General features: G+C 52.0%; 7 protein-coding genes across 7 annotated transcripts; 3 read left to right on the plus strand and 4 right to left on the minus strand.

Annotated features, from left to right (window-relative positions):
* Window positions 1-826: 826 nt before the first annotated feature.
* Window positions 827-1,202, plus strand: MYCGRDRAFT_97963 (uncharacterized protein; the record flags this gene model as incomplete). Its single annotated transcript, XM_003846968.1, has 2 exons — window positions 827-1,063; window positions 1,134-1,202. 2 exons carry the CDS (start codon window positions 827-829, stop codon window positions 1,200-1,202), a joined length of 306 nt encoding a protein of 101 aa, XP_003847016.1.
* Window positions 1,203-2,811: 1,609 nt separating this feature from the next.
* MYCGRDRAFT_97964 (uncharacterized protein) lies at window positions 2,812-3,375 on the plus strand (the record flags this gene model as incomplete). The annotated part of the gene is made up of 2 exons (XM_003846969.1): window positions 2,812-2,948; window positions 3,168-3,375. The coding sequence occupies 2 exons, from the start codon at window positions 2,812-2,814 to the stop codon at window positions 3,373-3,375; spliced, it is 345 nt and encodes a 114-aa protein (XP_003847017.1).
* A 4,804-nt stretch (window positions 3,376-8,179) lies between these two features.
* Window positions 8,180-8,725, minus strand: MYCGRDRAFT_97965 (uncharacterized protein; the record flags this gene model as incomplete). The annotated part of the gene is made up of 1 exon (XM_003847003.1): window positions 8,180-8,725. One exon carries the CDS (start codon window positions 8,723-8,725, stop codon window positions 8,180-8,182), a length of 546 nt encoding a protein of 181 aa, XP_003847051.1.
* A 2,074-nt stretch (window positions 8,726-10,799) lies between these two features.
* Window positions 10,800-11,331, plus strand: MYCGRDRAFT_83239 (uncharacterized protein; the record flags this gene model as incomplete). The annotated part of the gene is made up of 2 exons (XM_003846970.1): window positions 10,800-11,186; window positions 11,251-11,331. One exon carries the CDS (start codon window positions 10,827-10,829, stop codon window positions 11,076-11,078), a length of 252 nt encoding a protein of 83 aa, XP_003847018.1.
* Window positions 11,332-13,661: 2,330 nt separating this feature from the next.
* On the minus strand, window positions 13,662-14,160 carry MYCGRDRAFT_106685 (uncharacterized protein; the record flags this gene model as incomplete). The annotated part of the gene is made up of 1 exon (XM_003847002.1): window positions 13,662-14,160. The coding sequence occupies one exon, from the start codon at window positions 14,021-14,023 to the stop codon at window positions 13,781-13,783; it is 243 nt and encodes an 80-aa protein (XP_003847050.1).
* Window positions 14,161-15,817: 1,657 nt separating this feature from the next.
* MYCGRDRAFT_106688 (uncharacterized protein) lies at window positions 15,818-16,315 on the minus strand (the record flags this gene model as incomplete). The annotated part of the gene is made up of 1 exon (XM_003847001.1): window positions 15,818-16,315. One exon carries the CDS (start codon window positions 16,172-16,174, stop codon window positions 15,932-15,934), a length of 243 nt encoding a protein of 80 aa, XP_003847049.1.
* Window positions 16,316-19,624: 3,309 nt separating this feature from the next.
* On the minus strand, window positions 19,625-20,382 carry MYCGRDRAFT_97968 (uncharacterized protein; the record flags this gene model as incomplete). The annotated part of the gene is made up of 2 exons (XM_003847000.1): window positions 19,625-20,133; window positions 20,328-20,382. 2 exons carry the CDS (start codon window positions 20,380-20,382, stop codon window positions 19,625-19,627), a joined length of 564 nt encoding a protein of 187 aa, XP_003847048.1.
* Between the last annotated feature and the right edge of the window lie 4,656 nt (window positions 20,383-25,038).

Genomic DNA, 25,038 nt, shown 5'->3' on the forward strand with positions numbered 1-25,038 from the left:
ACATCGCACGAGCTTGTAGCGGTCGCTGACTCAACGATTTCGAATCATTCTGTCATGATGAACTTGTCACAATCAGCCTCGACGATACAACCGAAATGTTCAAGATTTCCAAAGCTCTTCTGGTCCAAGCCTCCGGCTACTTTGATCGCGCGCTCAATGAAAACTACCGGGAGGCTTCGAGCGGCACTGAGGATGCAGTTTCAAGATCTTTAAGCTTCTCATAGGATGGCTCTTGCCTTGCGACCACGACCGCATCCCATTGCAAACTCGTCCGGTGGAGACAGGTACCTACAAGGCCTCCCCTGCTCCGGTCGACTATACGGTCCATCTCACGGCTTCGGAACTCTCCAGACGATTCCAGGCCCCTCCCAGCAGCTCCAAGCTACCTATCAATCTACTGGACTTCGCGCCTGCAGATGCGACCCCTGTTCAGGCAATCCGTCAGATCTTGTTTGCCGACAAGAACGACCTTCTTCCAAATCTGTGGAAAAAAGTCACTAGCAGTCCCTCCGCACTGGCAACAGAAATGAGAGCCGGACGTCCACCCTACTCTTGGGCGACGATCTGCGAGTCCGGTGGCTTGACCACGCCGCACATGGACATTGACGGGTTGAGTACTTTCCTCACCGTCGCCCAAGGTCAGTTTTTGTTTGTGTACTGCTCCTCGATGAGCCCTGCAGCATTGGACCAATAGCACAAGCAATCCATTTTAGCCCCGCTTCCCGATTGCCGCTGGCAATGTGTGCTCATAAAGACAGGCCAGACCGTGGTCTTTCCGGCCGGGACTCCGCACGCCGTGATCCGCGACATTGCAGATAACCATACCATGACCTTCGGGGGCCACTTTCTTCCTCCCAATCAAATTCACCGCTTCGCTTCTGTGTGTGAGTGGCAGCTCGCCAATCCAGACTCCGCCGCGTTGAACGAAGACCCGATCAAGACCGTGCGGATGTATCTGTTGCTTACCGCAAAGCATCTACGCAATAAGAGAAATAAAAAGGAGGATTGGGCGGAGGAGTTCGGAGGGGAACAAATCGTCCGTCTGTTTGACCAGACGCTCGAGGTACGTACGGAAAGGACTGCGTTCATGCAGAACAGGGAATCAATCGCAACTCCGCTGACCTCTGGCATAGCGTATCGATCCACGCTTGACCAGAAATTGTGTTCTGAAGCCCTTCTCGCGCCGTGGAAGCAAGAGATAAGCCGGGCGGGACTTCCATTGCCCATCGCGTTCGGTGGGAGCCGACGATGGCCCAGCAATGGTTCATAAAGTAGCAGTGGAGGTCAAGATCTGACTTGAGAAGCAGCCCGGATCGACGACGTTGAGGGGTTGGATCGATCATGGTTGGTCCGGAAGCTAGCGGTGCCAAGCAGACGCTGTGCATGATCAATCTGGCGTTATGATCGTGCTTCTAAGCCTAATTGAATGCACAGATCTCGCAGCTGAAGATCAAATCTCAGGCGACCATTGTGAATGTCAGAAGCCTCGGATATCATCACCTGCATGATATGCATGTTTACAGTATTGGGAAGATGACCTTCGATTTACGAACTCACCCAGATCCTATGATCCCAGCTGCCACCTCGAACTCATTAAAGAAGGAATGGCCGGATTGTTGCACCAGTCGAACCGGTTGCAGCCGAAGCATGCTGATCACCGTCAAGTAGTTCGACGAATGCAAACTCATCAGAAGGACGTCCGTTCTGCGGAGGCCGCCGAGACGGACAGAGCACATCAGGCTAGTAATAATACAGAGCGGAGCTGTCTATCACAGGTCTCCAGAAAGTTTGGTGTGTAACGGGAGGCCAAACATGCCACTTCCACCGGCTAAGATTGCTCGTCGCAAGGCTATAGACGTACGCATGTCTAGAGATCTCCGTAGCTAGTATGCAAACCGCTACGATGTCAATCATGCTATTGCAGCTCTAAGTCCTGTTCTAATTGAACCTTGGCATCGAGGACCTCGGCCGCCGCTTTTCACGCATCGTGACGACCTAGTTAAGCAATTGCAGAGTGTACTGCGGGTGAAAACAGGGATAATGGACTTAGTCTGTGGGAAAGAACAGGGATGAAGGACTAGTCTGTGGAGAAATCCAGGGATGATTGACTAGCGTGTGGAGAAATTCAGGGATAACGGACTAGCGTGTGGGGTGAACAGGGATTGTGCCCAGAGAAGGGCTCCGGCTTACCTTCATTTACCGCCGCAGCTTTTCTACAACTTTTAACCTCGAACCTTCACGTTTATTCTCACCGATCACATCTGGCTTTTGGACCGCAACGCCCGCCACGTTCCAACTCCTCCCTTTCCACTCCACTGCCCGCTCCCCACACTGCGAAGCGTTCTCAACCCCCTCGCACGCTGTATAGAACTTGATGGATGGATCAACAGATATACTTTCTGCTAATATGTCAAGCGTCGTCCCAAGCGTAAAACCTTGCTGTCACCTCACCTTGTCCTTTGCTGAATCAGCCAAACCGAATTTCTCCGATTCCGCTCGGAGAGTGGCTAGTCAGCATGCTTCTTCTTCTATCCCCAGCCATACGGGGCGCGTATCTCCATTCATCCATCCTATCTTACTTCCGCGAACCCCCACTCACTTCAAAACTCCGTCCTTGCAGTTCTCTGCTCGAACAAAAATCGAGATACTCTTGCAATCTCTCGTGTGCCGCGAGAGCAGAAGCAAAAAGCAAAAGCAAAGCAAGCGAATCCTCCATCGCTTTCAGCTGCAAGTTGAGTGAAATGTTTCAGCCAAAGTCGAAGCCCTGCCGGCTCTTGCAAAGTACGATGAACCTGAAGCGAGAGTGACGAGATGAGTGGGCTTCTCCACACGGTGGGCCGTACTGTGGAGGACTCTGCGACGTATAAGACGACGGAGACATGGCTGGCGGTATGCAATGTGGTGTCGGTCGAGCTGGGTAGTCGTGGTTTCGAGCGCGTGGTCGCAAGGTACTTGATCGATACGACATAGCATCGAGGCGACAAGATGTCAAGCAAAAGTCGGATAGGTAGAAGGGGCGGGAGGTTCGGTGAAGTACGGCAGGAGGTATTATCATTAGAAGGTCGAGCAAGTCGAGTTCCTTCGATGGCCGGGAGAACGTCGGGATCCGACGTCCATCAATTCACACTCCTCCTCGTTGGACTAGGACTTACTACAGACTACCCCAGCCAACCACGGAGGGTTCCAACCAACTTCTGCCATCATGCCCGCCGCAGGCGATCAACACCAAGTTCTGCCACCAATATGGGCTGGGATGGCAAGGTAGCATATCATGTGGCCAGCGGAGCGTACGTCGACCACGGGTCTCATTCCTCGAGTAGCACACGGCGAGCACTCGATAATCCGGAGCTAGAGTGTGTGGAGATCAGCGACTAAGCTTTGGACTCCCCCCTGGACCACGATTAAAGTCGTGCGACTTCATCAGACACCCCTCGCGGATGATGCCCATCTCACCGGCCCCCATTGGCGATGCTTATCTCCATAAGATGAAAAATTGCCGCTACCACCGTCACTACCAGAACATCACCTCCTACTTCTATTAGTTAGCACGAGTCCTACCTCGAACCAAAACGACTCCACCACCGTCTTTACTGCCTAGCTCGAAGAGAACTACTGCCGCCGCCCCCGACCCCATGAATTAGCTCGACGAAATAGCGTACGCCTCTCGGGAAGCCTCCACCGCTAATGTACCACGGTCCTATCATGCCCCGCAACGTGTTTGCGTAAGCGGCACGGGCCTATCGTCGGGTTGACTTCGGTTTTGGCGTGGCGCCGTACGGAATAGTGACGTTCAAAACGTAGAGCGACAAGGCGGAGATGGTGTTGTGACAGATGCAGGGCTGGCCAGGGCAGGGCAGGCGTGCTGTCGGCACGGAACGTTCGATCCACGAGCTTGCTGGCGTCTCCTCATCCCTCAAAGGAGCGATGTGCTGGAAGGAGTCACACATTGTATGATGTACAGCACCTGAGCGCATCGGACGGGTCACCGCCCAATCCTTGTCCGCAGGCTAATGGCCGGATTGCAAGGCAGTCAGCCAATCCGACCCTAGACATAACCCCCTGACGCCCACCACCGGTGACCCGTCCGATGTGCCAACACGCTATACACCTCGGGTAGTGGATTGGTGGTCGCTATATGCTGGACTATTAATGTCAAAGAATGGATAGTCGCTGGACACAAGGGTGGGGGTCTTTGTCCGCGAGAGACAATCTCATAGCCATCTCAATGGAGTTTCTGCTGAGCCGCATGTCTGGTAGACGGTGCGAGCGACCGTTTTCATACATCCCCGCTTATGCCAACTCACGAACAAAGACCCGGCCCGATCTACTCTACGCATGCGAAAGCGTTTTGCACACCGTATCAGACCGTGGACGGGACACTAGGGGGTCTTGTGGGTAGGGAATTAACGGGGAGTGGGAACGGGAAAGTTGAGAAGGGGGGTTGGGCAAATAGATCGGAAGGAAGCAAGACGAATGCAATGCTCGGTTAGGCTTGGGGGTGTGGAACGAGACTTGCGGTTGTAAAAGGAGAGGTGGAGACTTGCGTTTGATGTAGGTGTAGCCCGGTGGCAGAGGCCGTTGCTCTGCATTTCCTGTTTATGTTTGCATTTTACTATTTCCTTGCAACGATGTTTTCCCGTAGATTTCTCGAGTCAGCATAAAGTCTCAGCACGATAATACCACTCTCGACGGGGTTGCGACGACTCCATCGCCTACCGACCTCTATACGCTATGTCTCGCGATCGAACGCTAGTACGTTAATACTCCTAGCTTAATAGGAAGAAGAAGAAGAAGAAGTAGGACCACAAGCCGCAATACGCACGAGATCAAGAGCACGTGGGGAGAGCAAAAAACTGCCACTAACTTCGACACCAAGTGAAGAGACGGTTCGATCCGGACAGAACCGCGAACTCGCAAAGAACAATTCGGCGTCAACCCCTCGAGATTAGGGAGTCTTAAGCTTGCAATTAGCAAGCTACTATCGGACAATCTAGACCTTCGGGAACGAGTGCGGGGATTGGAGAGTGAGATGCAGGGAGCGAGGCGTTAAGCCTCTCATGCAGCGATTAATGAAGGCGGATTTGAGGTTAAAGAAGTGCCTGGCTGTCCGGGGAGTCCTGGGGCTCGGGGGAGAGCATGCAGTCAGCGGCTAAGTAAGTCATGGAGGCATTGATCTTGAGCCACTGCGCGAGCGGGCGGCGGCGGCGGCGGCTGCACCAACGCCCTCGACAGTGGAAGCACGGCCGACACCGCACACCGACCTTTTTTCTTCTTCTTTGGAGTTTTCACGTTACTCAGGCACTGGGGTGCAGCTAGGAAATGACAATGCATAGGGAGGTCTGCAACGTTTCCGATTGCTATCGGTACTGCCCATGGTACCGTCCCCCTTTTTTTGGTGGTCCCAAGCTGGTATCAAGAATATCCGACTCTGCGAAACCTTCGGAAACCAAACATTTCATGACAAGAAACCCGCTCATCAACCCCCCCTTGAACCCTCTGTCCTTCCCTTCCGCCCGCCCGCTCTTCTCTCACCTCTCTCTACAATAAGTGACCGAAATCAAACATCAAGAATGGACGGGCCACGAGCTCGCTGGCAGTGCCCGATGTCGGCCGCTATAGAGCTTAATAGTGTTTATAAGTATTCTCCCTTGTCGCCTCCCGTTACCGGGAGCGAACTAGCCTAGCGCATCCCTTAATTTAGCCTCTATATAAAACTCCGACGCTACTATCCTTTTAGCCGACACCGCTAATATTAAGCACTACTTACTCTCGCTAGCGTCCGCGCTTGTAGCTTCTTTTGCCTACTATCGCGGATTCGGTTCTACATCGTTAACTTTTCCCGACGTCGGCGTAGTAGGCGGTACGGCGGGCGTCCTCGAGAAGAATAGGAATTAAGCGATTCGATAGGTAACGGACGGGGCTATAATTCGGAAGGATATAGGGCAAAGAACATAAGTCGACTTTTAGTTAGCTAGGGTCTTACGTTAGGGGACATCTTAAAGGGGAGTATAGTCGGTCCGGGAATAAATATCGCGGAGACGGTATCGTATTAAAACATAGCTAGTAACGAAACGTAGGACTACCGGATTTATCCTCTTCGCCGTAAAATAGCTATCTAATTAAGAACCCCCTAGCGGGCCCTTAGCGCCCTTCTTCCTATGTCTACTAAAGTCCCTCTTAAGAGAGTCGTTAAAGTTATCGTACTATATTAAGGGTTCGTCTCTCGTACCCGTAATTTCTATATTACGTAGTACCTACTTCTCCGTTATACTTACTATCCCGTTCGACGCTTCCTCCTTAACCTTAGCCCTAGAAGCTATATACTTCCTCCCCTCGACTTGGGCACCTGTGCCCTCCGGTCTCCCTTGTGCTTCCTCATGTTGTCCAGCACGCCCGGCCAGGAGAGCAGTTCGTAGTAGTTTTCGTGTACGGCTTCGGCGCGGGGTGGAATCTAATGTTTGTTATGGTACTAATCCGTAAGGAAGGGGGAGGTCGAGACATCAAAGGAGGAAGAAGAGCGGGAGGGCGCGGCGCAGTGCACTGCTCGAGCTAGTAGTAGCGGACGGAAGGTTATAAAATTAATCGTCGAGGGAGGGGTACTAGGCGGTATAGAGTCGGTCGACGAGGGCGAATTCGGTAGCGTTATTTAGGGAAGAGAAGGACAAGATAAACTAGCCGAGGATTGACAACCTCGGTCAGCCATATCATAGGGGTGTGAGTGGGGTATGCGGTCAGATCTTTGTTCAATCGAGGTCGTCCAATAACGGAGCACGTCCATGGTCCAGGCAAGGGAATACGGGCGGTAGAGATATCGACAGTAGAGGTCGCGCTCGGAGAAGGCGGATATAGAGGCGGGGGGTTGGGAAGAACGCGCCGGATGGAAAGATCGCCGCCTCGCACTAGCCAAGTCCGACCAGATCTGGACGAGGCCGGAGGATGATGGAGGGAGGGGGAGCGACTAGAGTTCGGATTTTCGCTTTCTTGAGCGATCAAAGGCAGGAGGACACGTTCGACCAGATAGAGGAGGTCACAGTGGAGTTAAGTGCCATAGACGCCGTTTTGGTCGAGGAGGAGAGCTTTGGGCGATGTCTTGTCGAGGGCGGTCCGGAAAGAGGTTCGAGGCTATCATGTGGGAAGGGTCGTCGTCCGAAGCGCGAGAATGGAAGTGTTGGCGGGCCAGGAAGCGGGGCGGTGGCGGTGCTGGTGGTGCTCGTAGCGGTGGTGAGTGGGCGATTTCGTAATTTCGGCAGATGAGGAAAATGACCCAGCACCCCAAGGTTAAGGTATCCTCACCATGATGCAGCGGCAGTGTGGTTATGCATGTCGACCTTTCGCTTCATAGGAAGTCTGCATCATCAGCGATGGCTGGTGCGGATTTGTTTGCACGAGTCTGCTCTTCTCATTCTCCTCATGAGTTTGATGAAGTCGGACCAGGAGACGCGAACGCTGCAAATTACATCGACGTCCATATCTAGTGATCGTCGCATCAAGCAGCAACACCAAAACAATCCAAGGCTTCATCGTCCTGACGCTCGAGGAAGACAAACTCGTCTCGATATCTTTACACTTTCTTCGCCACCCATTCGACATCTTACACTTCACCCACTCGACATCTTACACTTTACCCACTCGACATCTTGCACTTCACCCACTCCACATCTTGCACTTCATCCATTCCGCATCTTGCACTACACTCATCCCGCATCTTACACTTCACCCACTCGACATCTCACACTTCACCCATTCCGCATCTTACACTTCACCCATTCCGCATCTTACACTTCACCCACTTTTGCAACGCTAAACACGCCCTGGACGTACTGGATCCCGGCCGCGACCAGTTCCCTATGCCCGAGATGGACCGGGCAGGTGCTACCGTCACAGGTCCGCCTCGCAACCAGATCAACAGCGTCACCATCTGGGACCATCCTCCTCCGCCACCACCACCACACAACGCCAAGCTCCGCCGGGTCTTCATCGCTCCACTACAACCTAGCTCCCCGCAATCATTTGGCCGGGTCCCTCGGAATCTGTTTGTACGGGGTCCTCCCTACCTACGACTTGTGGTGTCCTACACCAACATCATCTTCACCACCCTCTCTCCTCGATACTACCCTCCCTTAACACTAGCCATCTCTACACCGCCTTCTCCATCGCCTGCTCCTCCTTCCTTTCCTCCTCACTCGCCAACGAAAACCGCGTCGTCCACTTCCTCTTTTCCCCCGACATCCTCCGCCCGGTCCAATACTTCCACTCCCTTCCCTCCTACTCGTCCTCCTCCATCCTCCTCTTTTCCCCCGACATCCTCCGCTCGGTCCAATACTTCCACTCCCTCCTCCTCCTCCTCCTCTTCCATCCTCCTCTCTCTCTCTCTCCCCGGGAAATCCTGGCCCTCCCCATTCCTAGCTCCACTCCCTCCGTCCCGTTCACCCTCCCCTCCTTTGCGGACTACCTCTCCGAGGAGCGCGAAAAGACACATCCCCTCGACGATCCGCAACAAACTCACCCCCGCTATCCGCTCCCTGCCCAAAAATCCCGAACAGCTCCTCGGCTCCCCGGACTTTGGAGGCGCACGTCCGAGAGAAGAAGACTTCGTGCTAATCTGGCGGTGCTGGGACGGTGGAGGAGAGGCCTTCGAATCCTCCTCCTCCTCCTCCTCCTCCTTAGCAGAAAATAGATTTGTGAGTTCGGCGCGGAAGGGTCGTGTTGTTGGAAGCGGCGGCATAGGGCGGCATCATGCTAGAGGCGGCGCGGGGCAGTCGTGTCGAGGATCAGTTCCTAGCCTCGGCGACATTGACTCGCTTATTGTCTGACTTTGACATGTGTGCCTCTAGATCCGGCGACATCGTCGCCGATGAGATGAAAAACACAGACGCAAGCAAGGTGTAGAAAAAGATAGGGGAGGGAATAGCTGGGAAGAAAGACGGGACTGTCGGACAAGATGTAAGGTTGGAAGACATCTTCGAACAGCACGTCTCAGATCCGGAATTCTCAGACCTGCAGGATGAGTTCAGGTAACCTCAAACGTTCCCAACAGATCAGATGAATCCATCCCCGTAACTTTGCGCTTAGCAGGCATCGACCATCCAAATCAGCCCATCCATAAGCATCTCCCATTCCGCCTACCTGAGGCGACCATCAGCCGTTCCACATCATCTGCTACGACCTAACGGTAGTTATGGCGTGGTTACTGCCCGGCTTAGGTCATATTCTCATCCAGGAAGAAGTCCATCTCACTTTCGTCCCTCCCCCTCCCACCGCACATCCATCCTCCTCTGGGTTCTGCCATCTCCCTCTCTAAACTCCCGTTTTAACTGCTTATTCTCCACTCCCTCCCCTCCCTCCTCCAACCTCTTCCTCGCCCCCGCCGATCTAGCAAAACCTCGCCTCCGTCTCCGGTCTCAGCCGCCTTTCTAAATACCTTCCGACTCCGTTCGCGTGTAACATGATTGCTCTGCTGTTAGCCGCCAGGCAGGTCCGTTGCGGGTATGAAATCATCGGCGGAGGATCCGGGAGTAAGTTTCATTTAGGATTCTCCCTGTGTAAGGAGGGCATCCCGGGTCGGCTGGTGCGGATAGAGATTACAGTGCTGTCTGTCTCCTAGACTTGGTCGTGGATCTCCGTAGTAATAGGAGCGTGTCGGGGAGCCGCCGTAGTCTGTGAATGTCGCTGTCGCCGGGTTGTTGAGGATCAAAGGACTGTTCGCGATTGCATGCTCTTGTGACTTGTAATGCGCCAAGCTTGCTCGTAGAAGCATTAAAGTTTTTTAGCCCCAGCAGTCGCCTAGAAGTTGCGGATGGATACAACTTCTCGAACCGGCCGCCGTGCATCTTCTCTTGATCTAAGTCGCGCTTTCCTATAATGTAGTTCTTCGTCTTGGCCTGAAATGGCGATGTGTCACGCGAGTCGAGTCGCTAGGTCTAGCAATTCGAGGGTTGTTTGGGCGTGTGCATCCTATAGGGAATGCGGTATGACATCTGATCGTCGTGCAGTTCTCTGTCTTCGCCGCACGACATGAAGTATACGTTATAAATAGCGTGTAGGTTTATATAGTAGCTCCGCGCCTAGATCGGTACCGCTTAGCGGCTAGTTAATAGTAGAGAGCTAGATGTGTGTTTTGTAGATGCGATAGAGCTCCGTAATAGGGATCCTTGGAAGTTAATGTAGTGGGTCGGCGTAGTAGTAGAAGATGAGCTTTTAGGAGTCCTAACTCCACTCCGCGTTCAAGCTCTCTATCTGCAGTCGAAGGCGGGCGACATTCTGCTGGCACGTACGCTTCGCTTTGGCTTCGGTGCCCTCTTTCTCGGCCAGCATTAGAAGGGCGAATCGATCGCCCTAGGCTCCTTTTCTCGCTAAAGGGAGGCTTGACTCCGCTGTACGTGTGACCCGGAAGCTGCTGGTTGGCCCGTTCTCTTGCCTTCGCCTTCGCCTTGCCCGACTCCTTAGCCACATCCTCCAGCTGCAATCCTCGGGAGAGATCTTCTTAGCCATCCACGTCAAATTCTCGTTGCTGCGGCAGTGTAGAACTGAAGTGTTCCGGAGGCGACCAGGACCAAGAGAGCGGATCACTGCTTCTAAGAAGCTTAGTAGGCGCCGGCGGACCATGAGGCTCATCTCCGCCGTGGTTTCGGTGGTGGAGATGAAAACGAGGTGTGACCCGATGAGAAAGAATGTGGGGTGACAACAGATGTCCAAGGTGAATGTGCAGTAGTACCGTTAGGGCGGATCATGCCTGTCCGACGAGAGATGGATTCTTGGGACGTTTGACTGAACCGACCGATGCTGGGTAAGTAATGTATGTATTCGCCGCTGCTACAACCTGCGAGATGCAGGCAAGATCGCAAGGCATCGAATTCTGGTTCCTAGCTATTCTGCTTTGCGTCGTCCATCCCACCGTCGCAGTCTCAACTGGAAGAACTGCGCGGTCTTTATCTCCATCTCTCGTTGCCTGTTCTGTTAACCCGAGCTCCGACTCTGACGATGACGCGTTCTCGCTCTTCGTCCTCTCCACGTATCCGGAGCTCGCTGCTCTTCCCTTGCTCACATGCCTATTGCTAGAGCAGTTCCGCGGCGTCTAGCTTGGCACGGCCGAGGACGCTCACTGTGCTGAGCGTTACCTATCAGATTCCACCTCGCCGGGTGCACACATTAGGCGCGGCGGCGATGTCGGCAGTGTAAGGATCGATCTGATTTGCGCGGCGTCAGTCACAACCGGGCAGTGCTTGTGTGAGGAGCTTGGACGAAGCATACGTGTAATAATGCCAGATGTTTGGGCGTTGCGAGGATGGCTTTAGGCGAGGGAGAGCTCGATTCGTTCGCGATGGGGGTGATGGTGGTGGAGATATTCTCTGGCCTCGGAGAGGAGAAAGCAGAGGTGGTGATGATGTTGGCTGGCTTTGTAGAGGAGACGGCGTTGGAGGCGGCAGAGATGCCCTGGCGCCCTTCGCATGAGGAGTGACGTACAACTGAGTGGCAGGGCAGTCAGTACCTATGGCATGGCATGAAGTTCCGGGTATGTTGGGATTTGTGGTGTGGATGTTGTTGCGTTGTTGGCGCGGGAAGTCCAACTCCTCCGCCGACAACTCCTCCGCTGACAACTCCTCCGCCGACAACTCCGCCGATTCTGCTCCATCGGCTCCTCCATCCCAGACGGAATCATTCGGATCGTGGTTGTTGAACAACGAGTATTCGTCCAGTATCTGCGACCGTCGAGAATCTTGAGCACCACCACGACCCTGCTCGATCTCATGCGACGCTTCGCTTTCATGTCCATCGTCTTCGTCTTGTCCCGTTACGACTCCCTTGTCCACTGAATTCTCTCCGTCTTCTTCCTTGTCCGTTTCGTCCACTCTCGACTCTGCGTTGCTCTCCTCCTTGCTCGTGGTACCGACTGTCGACGCTTCGTCCTCCTCCTGCTCCTCGTCCCTGTTGTCCACTCTCAAGTGCTCATCCTTGTCTTGGTCTTCGTCGTCTGCCTCCCGGCGTTCGCTTGAGGTGCGGCGGTGTCTCGTGCGCGCGCCATTTCCGCCGTGGATCGTGGGCTGGCTCGTGCGTACAGAGTCGTGGTTCGTGAACGGCGGGGTGTGGTATTGTCGTAGTGATGATAGTCGCTGTGCCGTCGTTCGTTGGTGATTGTAGGGCTGAGTCGAGCTTCCGTTGTTCTTGACGACCTCATGACGCCTCTTCTCAGCGTGAAGCAATAACGTTGCATGTTATGTTATACGAAGTAACTTCCAAGTTCTTCTCCGACTCAGCTGCCAGACGTGCACATCTCAGACCGTGCTCGAGCTCTTGTGGGTTGATCTCAGCATGTTCAAACTTCGACCACGCGGCAACTCATTCGAGTCAGGCTTTCGGGAGCGCAATACTTTTTGCAGCGGACGGGAGTTTCGCGATACCTTACTTCTTCCTTTGCATCACCCACTTCAGAACCTCGCCAACTTGCCATTGTAGCCCTCGCAACCCGAATCTCGCAGACGCTCTCACATTTCGGACATCATCCGCGACATCGCCATCCACCTCACCATGTTCGCGAACGAAACTCTGCAGGTGGCACCGCGCCGGCAGTATGCTGTGAGGATGGAGGAACTGGCAAGCATACCTGCTCCTGATGCGGACAACAAGAGCACTGCAACACAGTGCCGATCATGAATCGTCCGGGTCCTCCACCTCAGCTTCAGCTCCAGCTCCTCCGGCATCGACTTTATCGGTCCGGTCCACGTTGGGTCCTGCGAAGAACAGTTCCCAAACATCTTCTCCGTCACACGAGCAGGCTACAACAGCGGCGTCCGCATGTCGGACAGTGGCGCGAGACGGCAACAGCACCGAGGACGACACGGAAGAGGAGAGCCGGGACTATCGGAAGAGAGTGACGGCACTTTGTCCGACGGATATACTCTGGACTTCAGGGCGCGACGTCTCGCACCATCTTATACTCTGGAAATGACTCGCGCTGTGGTGCTCGAACAGTCGCTCCACCACCTCGCTCCGGTCGGGGAGAAAGGAGACGAGCAATGAGTAAGCACAGATAGATGGAAAGAGGAGACACTTTTGGCCGTAGCGCATGCAAGATAAGGGCAGGACTGTGACCGTGGGAGCTGAGCGATGAGGACACGCAGATGGTGGGCAAAATTTGCTCGCATGCCCCATCGATCAATACGTGCCCGTGAGGTTGGACGTCTCCTGGCGGGAGCTGCATGTATGACGAGGACAAGGAACATATCCGGGGAGCGTTCGGGTTTATTGGCGAGATTGGGCACGAGCTGCACTGCTCCAACGACGACGCCTGAGAGGATACACAATCCCACTCCTACGTCGTCACACAACGAATTTGATCGAGGTCTGGTCCACTGTTCATGTCCTGGTCATGGTGGGGGGAGTGGAATGGATGTAAAGCCAGTACAGTCAAGGTACAGGAGGGAGCGAAGGAATGTCTTTAATGCGGTCAGATTGAAGGGTCAGTTACTTCGTAGGTGCGGTGCGATAAGTTGAGCAGACGGACGAGAGTCCAGAACTACCTGAGAATTGGTCGGGACGGGACTTTTGAAGCTTGAGTCATCCGCTCACACCATCGGACCCGACAACTCAATACCTTTTCTTTCACCCGAACAATTCGGAAAACCTCTCGCTCGACCTGGCAGCAACCCAAAGATCCTAACTTCATCCTCCCTCCCAACACCCCGGGCCCTTCCTTCCATCTAACACCCTACGCGAGGAAGGGCGTACTACGCCCTTCCTCTCTCCCAAGATCCCACACCCCTCCGCATGCATCGATGTCTTGCTAAGCGCGGTTGACGTTGGCCTGCTGGCAGCACTGCCGACAGATCAGATGGACGCTGATCCACTCCCGCCTGAATGACCAGGCGCCAGAGCATTGATGCTTTGGATCGTTGCGGGCGAAGTGGCAGTGCTTGACCAAACGTCGGATGGCGTGACCGCACTGAGGGTGGATGAGTTCGAACTGTGTTGGACCGTGAGCCGAGTCGATGTTGTGCCCGAGCGTTTGATCACTTACTTGGCACATGGTGAAGAAATCGTGGTGGACATTTGGTTTTGGAACGCTCTGTCCATGTTGCGTGTTAGACGATGCCTATAAAGGCGGGGACTTCAGAAAGCGGATGATAGAAGTATTATAATAACTAACAGTAATCAGTCTTTCCTTCGAGCCGACAATGCGGACGTGCGGTGGTCTCCGACCTGTCACATTGCACAGAGCTGCACACATCTCACATTGCACAGAGTTGCACATGCCCGATTTCCAAAAACCGCCAGTCGCCCAATCTTGCTGCATGTCATCGCGATCTAGTAGACATGCATTACCTCATCGCCGTTACCACCCAGATCTTCTCAGCCCATGTCAATTGTCGTATATCTGCTGATTTATCGTTGATTTCAACCGTTCCACCGCAAGACTGAATTCCGGCGTACATACCGGTCAACAGGTGAGTACACATGGATCGATGTAAACCTGCGTTTCGACCAAAATGATGTGCCGGGCCGCATGCGCGCTGGAAGTTCTCCGCACTGTATGATCGTCGACGGCGAATCGGTACCATGTGGTGTAACGATAGATGTCAACTTCCAAGCAGCAAAGACACCAAAGCACGCTTGAAGCTATAGCAATAGCTAGGTAACTGCAAACATTTCTTCGGAAGCCGGCGGTCTTCGAGTGAGGGCTGCAAATCGTTCGCTTCAAGATCTCCACTGGCCTACTCCGCGGCCTCTTCTCGAGGCCACAGCTGGCTGACTGATAGACCCTTCCCGTACCAGCTAGCTTTTCGGAGCCTTTTCCGGCGGTGATGTAGCAGCCCTCGACGGTGACATGGTAGCCTCCGGCGGTCCAGATGGCTTGCTTGGCAACTTCTAGTTTATTGCCATGCGGCCAATGCCGCGCTCGGTGGCTTGAGAGGGTGGCAGACTGCGCGGAGCAGCGAGTGAGTCGTACAAAACTTGATTGATCCGGAACATCGCCGTCTGATCCGGTTGCTGCGCAGCTATCCTTCGGGCGTGGGATCTCGTATAGAGTAGCCAACAAAGGTAGACATAGAGCAATCGCTGGGAAGAGATAGAGTAGAAAGCGACCAGATAGAGTAGAAAGCGACCGCGTCTGTTGTAGGACGCCGCCACTGCTATTCGAGCTACCGTTGCTGCTAGGACGATCGAGTTCGGCCATAGTCGTCGAGGTCTCAAAACACCACAGCAGATCCACTCGTCGAGCAAAGGTCTTAAACCCATTCTTCTCTCCAGCAGGCTAGACTGTTTGTAGCAATCCGGTGGGCGGACGAGAGCGGTTCCAGCTTCGAAGTGACTTTTTTAAACTCGCTATAGGACGCCTTAGGCGAGTCCAAGAGGGTAGTCTCGGAGGAAGGCTTGGTCGGAGCGAAAGACGTAGTCGGAGAGAAAGACGTGGGCGAATCGGAGGCCTCTGGTAGTGAAGACGACGTTACCGACGATCTGGTACAGATCTTGCTGTCCGCAGCGGCAGCAGCGCATGCACGAGGGATTGCATCGTCAAACACAGCAGCTTTCGGCCCGGTGGTTCAAAAATTTCGACATGGTTGAACATTCGCACAGACACCTGTTTGCTGCTAAGATGTTTCCGTCCAGCACATCAGGCTTCCGGGCGGTCACCGGCTTGTGAGTATGGTTGGAATGTCTGCAAGGTACAGGAGAGTTAGTGAAGCACAGTCCATCATAAGTGATTATAACCTCACTTAATGTCCTGATCCAGCTGCCAGCCGAATTCGCCAGCGTGGAGACCGGTTCACCCGAGCGCAGTCGCTGCCATGTTGCGGCTTCGGTACAGGACCTCCTTTACAAAGAAGTGACAGCGAAACGATGTCCAGTATTGCCAAATGCAAACTTTCAGGGTCGCATCCCTCTGCTCCAAAGTTAGTGGCGCCGTTATGTGTATGCTGCGTGGCAATCGTGGTCACTGTAGGAATGGTAATGTTCCGCATATGAAGAGGACGAAAATCCTGCGCCTCCTCATCCCTGCCCGAGGCGGAGTCCTTGTGGTCGCTGTCGTCGCCCTTGTTTCAAGGCGGCGCAAAAGCTGAGGAGCCTCTTTGGCTTCAAACCGTAGCCAGGGATTCCCGACGAAGCTCTGTGTCGAATGGGAATGCACTTGGCCAGCAAGTCCATGCTGGACAGTGCTAGCTCGCCATCTGCTCATTGATCGCTAGCCACGTCTGCGTCATTGCCACTCCAATCTCGTACAAGCTCAGCTCGTTCAACAAAGTGCTTAGTGCCGGAAAGAATTCAAAATGTAGTCCACCGGGACCTCCTCGTGCACTGCATCCATGATCTCGCCGCAGAGTTCGCTTGTCGAGGAAGCATGGTGTATTCGCTGACTGGTAATTTGCCCGCTCGAAGGACCATACCTCAGTTGGATGCTGCTTGAGTATGTGCTGGGAGGTCTAGAAGTACACGTTAGTCCTTTCCTCCAAGAATGCGCTGTCTACCATGGCAACTCACTGTTGTAATCTGCGATATCGTCGGTAGACTCGGGTACCCCGTCTCGGTGTCCGATGCTGCTTCATCCATAGACGTGAGCTTTCCCGAGCTCCGCCTTTGCGGTCTGATCAATGCTTCCGGAGCCTCGCTGACGTGAGACTCGTCATTCTCGTCGGAGACGATCACCGCCTCCACTCGCGAGCTACGGGAGCCGCACTCCAACGCGGTTTCGGGACTTGGTAATGTGCGTGAGCGTCGTTCACTCTAGTGCATCTCATCCATCCTGTCATCATCATCGGAGGAACCAGTCAACACGTTCCTTCCCGAGGCACGGCGAGCCATGATAGTGCGCGCGAGTCTGTCCTCCAATGCACATCCTCCTTGGGTATTAGAAATTGTCCTCCACCCGCTCTGTGTTCCTCCTCTGCGACCGAACGAGTACTACCTTATTCGACGCATAGTTCTGGGCATTTTGGATGCCGGCGTTTAGCCTGACTAGCTGGTTTTGTGATCTGCCTTTGCGGGCTGCAGTGCCTGTTGGTTTTCCTGCCTGAAAGAGATGGCGGTTCTTTTACTGCGGATCGAGAATAACGGCGTCGGAAGCTGCTTTCGTTGTCTTGAGTTCGTTGAGCTCCACCTTTGAGGCGAGGCAGATTGTAAAGACACCTTAATCGATTTGCCGTTCTCCGGCGCTCCGACATAGTCGTGTACAGCCGATGTAGTCTAGCTTTTAGTAGGCCATTATCGGATGAATGGACGAATCTTGAAACCCACTAGTCAGCGCGACGGAGAACTTCATCTCTCGCGCAATGAAGAGTTGGTTTGCAGACGGTTGTGACTCTGTTGGTTGAGTGACTTCGCGATAGCAAATCCTTAGTGACACGGGGATGGGCAACGTTTTCGTCTGGGATAACAAAAGATTCGGTCTGCCGAGGGTGTTATCCCAGGCGCTCATGTTGTCTGCAATGACAGAAGAGTCGGTTTGCCAAGGGTGTTGTCCCAGGCGCTCGTGTTGTCTGTTGGAAGGAAGTGCTTAACGAGTAGCGGTAGAGGAGCATCTCGAGTGCGTCAGACGAGAGTGACATGCAAGTAGGAGACCTACTTCTGTGACCAATTCCATATGCGCTTTGCTCAAGCAAGCTTTGTTCGAGAATCGCAGCTCTATGGCAAGTTTAATACGGAGGAGCTCGGAGCGTTTGTATTCGGAGTTTTGTCTCCGACGTTCATCCGTGGCTAGGAAGATAGTGAGGAGGAAGCTTCCATCCTGACCGGATGGGCGTCGCGCCTGTCGGGTCGTCGCGAATATAGTATCGTAACGATGAGATGAGCCACATGTTTAAGAATGTTTGGCGGCACGGGTGTATGCGGTACTGTAGGTAAGCAGAAAGGACTCGAGTGCAACATGGCTTGCTGGCATCCCTTGTAATAGAGGCACTCGTCGCGATGGTTAGCCTTGGCCCACGCTTCCGACTTGACCGGATGTTGCATAGATATTGCAATGCAATGTCCGCCAGAAAGATTGTCGGTAGGGCATTCTAGTTTTTCTCCAGCCACTCCTCTAGCCGGTCTTTCAGCCAGTCCTTCAGCCAGTCCTCCAGCTAAGCTTGAAGCCAGCTTATTTATCAAGTAGTCCACTAGGATCTTCCTTAGCGGCGCACCGCCGGCGTGTTCTTGTAGTGTCTTCCGGAGTACCGAAACTTCGAGCACCTTTCCGATCTTGTAGAGCTTTGCGAGCAGTTTCCAGTCGGCGATGTCATAGGTGTCCCAGAGCTCCTCCTTTTTCTCGATAAGCACGAGCGCGGGAAGATGGCAAAGGCGTTGGCATCCAGTAAGGCGAGCTCGCCAGCTGGCTTTGGGCCAGTTCTTCGTCTAGAACTTTGATCCGAAAGTAGGCGCAACAACGAATGGTGTCTTCAATAATTTTATCATGTTGTGAGTGAAGTCGAATCCTTCGACGTTTCGCAGGTGGTGAGTCGGTGCGTGCCGAATCGGTGGTGTGGAGTTGGTGCCTTCTTTAGTAGGGGGAGCTCCGGACTGTGCTAATAACTTCGGTGGAGGGATGATCTGGACCTTTGAATGTCATAGATGTCGAAGCAGCGCAATGCCGTGTTCCAGTACGCGAGAGGCGCCAGTCTGCCGGAAGTGGACTTTCCCTCGACTTATCGCAGCTAAAGTTGTACAGCATCCTTATAATGTCGAGCCTCTTGTCTTCCCTTTCGCCTCCTGGCTTTCGTGACTACATGATTGGAGAGCAGCTAGTTGTTATGTTCATCGACCGGGATTGCGGAGTTGGACAAGGGCATGCGGGCGCTCGAGAGATAATGGACTCGCAGTCTGTCCTGTCGTTGTCGAAGTTCCGTGTGCGCTGAAGCCTTGTGGTATTCCAGACCATTTGAGCTCGTCGCCCTATGTACGGAGGTCAGCAGGAACATGGAGACAAGAAGCAGCCAAATGCTCACTTTAAAATTCCTCGAGCACATCGCCTTCTTTAGTGTTGTAGTCCAAGTTGTACATGTATTCAAGGACGGGGGTCATAAGGAGACCATGTCCGAGATCGCATATTCGAGGCTGGCTTGGTACTCGTTTCGTGTGGGAGAGGGAATCGTGAGGCTTGTCAAGCTGTAGAACCCCCTTGGTTCTAAACTGAGTCTTCGAATCCGAATCCGAGCACAGTTTGAAACTAGCAACCTCTCCCTCCCGTGGATTGGGAATCTTCGATGTCTTCGACATAGACTCAGGCAGACCGAACCACGAGCACGAGGAACAGCACAGGACAGCACAGAAGACAATACTACGGCATTTTCCTTCGTTATCGCCACCTTGTACATTAGTCTCCTAGAACTCTTCCATAAAAATCGGACCGAACAAAAACTCTTTACATTCGTTAGTAAGCAAGAAGACATAAGGGTGAGAAGACGAGTACCTTGCGCAAGCCTCCGTCCAAAATCGATAGCCATTGCTATTATGTATCGCGGTATTCGTATCCACCATCCTCCGGCAAGTCCCGGTCGTAGAGAGCGAATAGCAGCTCATGGTCCTCCGGCGATCGTTGCTGCGACATCTTCTGCTCGCTTCGCCGCCGGAGAGTGTGCCTTCTTGCTGCGCGACGCGACTTCGGCGTACGCTTTATGCTGGACGCGCGCGAATACCTAGAGCTCTGCTCTCCGCTTCAGCTTTTCTCGTCCATCTCATGTCGTTGATGTAGAGATTGCTCCAGCTTCAGCTTTGCATATTCGAGCCTAGTTCTCGGCATCTTGACTGCTGGATCGTTCTCGTTCGCGCCTCCGAGGACCCTCTCCAGAGCTGCTTTGTATAATTCAGATTCCCGTTGCAGATCCGTCCTGGTTTCGTCGGCCGGACTAGGCCCGGGATTTAACATCCGCTGTATCCCGAGTTGTACATCTCGGGTAGCTCCCATCCTATCGACGACCGTCTTACGCGTGGCCACCCGATGATTGATAGCTCGTAGCGCAGCATCTGCCACGACCTGGATGGCTTGCCGCGCAGCGTCTGCCAGTCGTTCGACTTCCGCCACACGCTCCGTCAGCTGATCGAAATCTACACCGCCCACAAACGTCGTTTCGCTCAATTTTCCGCGAGAAACGTAAGCTACCGGATGCTTCGCCAGCCCGGTAGGCGTGTATACATCCTTGGAGGGAGTATTGGCGCCTGTAGAACCTCGAGGGCTTCATATCGGACCCAATGCTTGACAATGGGTTGATTTCCATCGCCGTCCAGTTCAGAGATTGTGATCCTCGCACTCTCGAGGAGTGTGGCAAGTTTGGTAGTAAGCTCGTCGTCTGGAAGAAAAGATGGATCTTGTCGGGCTGCGGGACGAGACATGCCGCCATCTCGTGAGCGAGTCCGCTTACACCTGGTCGTGTGGCCGTCTGCGTTGCGGTCCTGGCCGGGATTCGCATCGACCATGGTGTGGGTGGAGAACAAACGTCGCCTTGTTTGTAACTGCACGTCTACAGGCGTGGAGTGCAAATTTCGTGCGGGATTCGGCAAAGAGGGCCGGTGACGTGCAGACGGTTTGGGCGTTTAGAAACTGTAGGTGTAGCAGCTGGCGTTGTTGTCCTTGGGCTGGCGGACTTCGAGCGCGGCGTAGCGAGCTTGAACCAACCATCTGCATCCAACAACGCATTCGCGTTATCCACATCCTAATTCCTCCAGCGACTCAACCTGTTCCCACCCGAGACCTTTCTACTGTTCCCATCCGGCTCGTTTGCATCAAAGCCACCGCCGTCAAAGGCACTCCCATCATTGAAGTCACTCCCATCATTGAAGTCACTCCCATCGTTGTCACTCCCGCCTGCGCTGCCCAGTCCTCCGTCACTTGCATCATCTCCGCCTCCCAACAAGCTGCTGGTGTCACTCAAATCTTGTCCGTGTCCGTATGCATGGCCCGGCGATGTAGTGACGGTGCGATAACGACGGTGTTTTTTGCGGCGGGTAGGAGACGAACAGTCGGCTCAGACTTGTTGAGACTGAGGAAAGAGATGGTTCAGGCGAGTGTCTGAACTGTGATAGGCTTATATGCGTTGTATGGATTATCTCAACAAGACTCGCCGAACGTAGGAGGTGCCGGTGCCGGTGCAGGGATATGTCTAAAACAACCATTTGAATCGTCTGTGCACTGTGCCCTAAGTCAAGACCCTCCGGAGGGCTCCTGTCTATGCTGTTAGCCAATTATTGGTGTGTATCGCGACGCGTTCCCTCTATCGCGTTCCCCCTATAGGAAACCTTACCGTCGCCGTCGCCGTCGTTTTGAGGGTAGTAGATAGAAAGTTAAAGGAGTTTCTCGCGCTCTTATTAGCTATACGTTTGACACCGGCAATAACGTTTTTAGCTTCCGTGCGAGTCGTTTGCGCAAGTAAGAGATGTACGTAGGGCGTGCTAGTAAATATCTACCTTTAGACTACAACTATCGTTCCTTTAATAACATTTATTACGTTATATCTGCTATATCTATACTGCCCTTACTAGCCGGCGCTATCGCTGCCTCCGCTCCTATCTTACGTCGTTTCTTTAGTAGGCCTATTACCGTAGAAGGCCTAGCCGCCGGGTTGTATTACCCCCCTTACGCCGACGGTAGAGGTTAGTATAGATTATATAGCGATATCGTCGTCGTCGTTATTACCGTCGTTGTTACCGTCTTCTTCTTCTTTATAGTCGTCTTAGTAGTAGTTATAGAGCTTCCTACTACTACTACTACTACCGCTTCCTTCTCTTTCTTCGATTATCGTTTCTTCTTCGTTGCCGGTAGAGCTACCGGTATAGGCTCGTATATTGTCGCCGCTACCGGTATAGAAGGTAGTATTATTATAGAGTCGGTAGATTCGAGTATAAGATCGATATATAGCGTACTATTAATAGGCTCTAATTTAACGTAGAACTAGCTTAACATAATACCCTTAGGAAGCGGTTGTTATAACGGTTATAGTAGTAGTAGTTTCTTAGGAAGCTCGACCGTGTTGTCGAAGTATTCGCGTATAGCGAGTTTTGCTGCCTCCTTACGCACGGATCCGGCTATATTATAAAGCGTAGTAATCTACTTCTTCTATGTGCGTTCCTTCTCTTCTTATAAGGCGTTGCGCCGCTATAGACCTTCCTTAATCTTATATATAGCTTAGCTAATCTTATAAGTAGCTTCCCTTACGGTAAGTCGGTAAGTAGGTAGAGGTATAATGTCGTCGTTAATAGCCTAAGTAATGTAGTTCGTTAGAGTATCGTTATAGACCTCTATACCTTCGCGGTTACCGCCGCTAATAAACATAAAGAGCTAGCGGTCTCTGTGCTCTTACTTAATGCAATTAAGAAGGTTTTGCTAGTACTATATATAGGTATACGCGATATTACTCTTATAGTAGACCTTATATATATAATAAAGGTTATCGCTTAATAGCTTAGGCTTAAAATAAGGCTGCTTTAAGAGCTAGATCTAAGCGCTAATATCCTACTATATACGCTATAGAAACTAAGGAAGCTATTTACTTAACTAATGCGTTAGATCTTCCGTTATAAGGGGGTATATGCGGTAACTTTTACGCTCTCGCTCGTTCTTAGTCCTTTAGTCGAAGTAACGGTGCTTCTACTCGTAGTATATAGCCGTACTAACGAGCGTAAAGTTAGTAGCTATCTAGACCTTATTGTCTGTTTTGTATAAGTTGTAGATGCCTTCTAGGGGATTAGTCGACAATACCTATAGAAGGAACATCGAATGTATACGATAGTAGAGGGCCTAGAGGTTAATGTTATCCTTTAGCTCCTTCTTAATGTAGTTGCGGCTATCGGTGTCGTCTTAAGGGAGCAGGTCTACCGCTTCTTGTAGTAACTTAAGATAGCTAGCAACTAAACGCCTTAAACTAACCGCTAAGAAGAGCTTTTAACGTACCTTCTTATTACCGCTAAACTTCCGCTTAATTGTGCGTTGCATATAAACATAATAGAGCAGATGTTCTATATAATATAGCCCTTCGTCGTTACCGTCCGACTTACTATTACTAGTAGTAGGGCTATCTTCCTCTATGCTAAACGCGAGACGTATAGCTCGTCGCTCTACCGCTAAGTCGTCGGTTATAAAGTAACGAGGACGCTAGCCTCGACGTCTACCGGACTAGCGGATAATTCGCCTTAAGTATAAGGCGATAATGTCGCCGTCTTCTAACTTCGTAAGGAACTAAGCGTATAGACGCTAGTAACCGTATTTATTACGAACTATTAGCGTAAATAGGAACTAGCTAAGGTAGTTAGTTTTGTACGTAGAGTCTATAAGGGTAAGGTAGCTACGGCGTATAAGGAGGCGTATTCGTTCCGGATAAGCCTAGACGATGCTATAAGCTAGCTCGCCGTCGTTTAGTCGAATAGTAGTGATTTTAGAGCATTTTATGCTAACTACGAAGCGAGAGGAGTTAGTAAATATTATTTAAAGCTCGAATTTCTCGGAAGTTTTAAGAAATAGTCGAAGTTCTACTAGCGCGGATTTTGCTAGTATTGTCGAATTTATAATTAGCTTAAATTCGCGGCCCGCGCGCGGCCCGCCTCCGAGCCGAAATTCTAGGGTCCTCTTAGCGACACCTTAAAACTTCTACGAATTACTAGCTTTAAAACTAAAGCTCGGAATCCTCTTCTAAACGACTCGAATTCGAGCGCGTTTAAACAGTAGTAGTCGTAAGGTAACGTCGAGAGTTATAATAGCCTAATTAGGTAGGTAACCTTCCGTATAAGGGTATTACTAGGAGCTCCCGCTACTAAGTAATCCAAATTCGACACTAATCTTTAACTTCTTAACATCTCGTTTTCTCGTTCGTAAAAACTTACCTTAAGGCTATTAACACTACTCCTTTAGCTCCTACTATTGCGCCGGCTAGTCCGTAATTGTGCTGCCGAGTCGAGTATCTAGAAAGCTCTTCCGGTAAGCCGTACCTATGTTGTTAACGTCGTAACGGACTATATAGAGCCTACCGGCCGCCTTAAAGATTGCTCGAGCCTCCGGATTGTTTAGTGCTTAGATACTATTCTATACCGTCGTAGGGCGGTAGCCCTTATAATACTAATAACTAGCTACCTTCTAAAGCGCCGAGCAGCGTCTAAAGAGGTCGAATCAACGTATAGTATAGAACTCGGTGTACTCTATACGGCCGCTTATCTCGGTGCGTTCGATTACTATAGTAGCTTCCTTATTCTCGGTAGCTTTAAGGAACGACACCTTTATACGTATAGGGCAGTAGTATCTACGCTTAATCTTCTTCGGCCGTAGCTTCTTACTACTACCTTACGTTACTATAAGCGCCGTCGAGAAGACGCACTTATATAACTACGTAAGCATGCCGTCCTTCTTATACCGGAGCTCCTTACGAATCTAGAAGTTGTCGATAAACGGCTCTACCTCTTACTAACGCACTAGCGACACACGCATCGACATCCGCACTTCCATTGCACACCCAATATTAACCCGATTATCACCAAACACGCACTATTCGAAAGCCCTTATTAAGGCCGTTCCAACGAACCCGCATTTACCCCGCTGCCCTTAAAACCTACGCCGCTACTAGAGTTCAAAGATTTACCTTGTTGCCCCCTTTAGGGTGCAAATTTTTAAGGACGCTGGACCCTAAACTCCGGGATTTGGCCCCCACCTCCGAAACCTTATTCCGACCTTACCTCTCCTATACTCGAAATATTCCCTGTTTAGGGCATTGCATAAGGAAGGTTTATAACCTGTACTACAACACTTTAACACACCACAACACAACTAATACGCCGCCGATTCGGACGCCGTGTAGCCCGTTTAAAAGCCCTCGACGAGAGCTTTTATTCTAGCTATTAAACGCCTGATTTAGTCGAATTTTAAAAGAGCTAAAGGCTAAATAAGAGTAGTGTTCCTAGGATACACAAATATATATATACACTTAGTTCTCTCTACACTAGAGTTACCTATTGTCCTACGCCGCCGAGAGAGGAAGCTAAAGGAGCAGTGTAGTTTAGTAAGGACGAATTTGCACCTCTAGGGATTAGAGTAGTAGTACTAGCTATATAGCTAGATACTCTATATAGAGTATAGGCCTACCTTTCCTTAGA

Source organism: Zymoseptoria tritici, chromosome 19 (genome assembly GCF_000219625.1).
Source record: "Zymoseptoria tritici IPO323 chromosome 19, whole genome shotgun sequence".
Classification (NCBI taxonomy): domain Eukaryota; kingdom Fungi; phylum Ascomycota; class Dothideomycetes; order Mycosphaerellales; family Mycosphaerellaceae; genus Zymoseptoria; species Zymoseptoria tritici.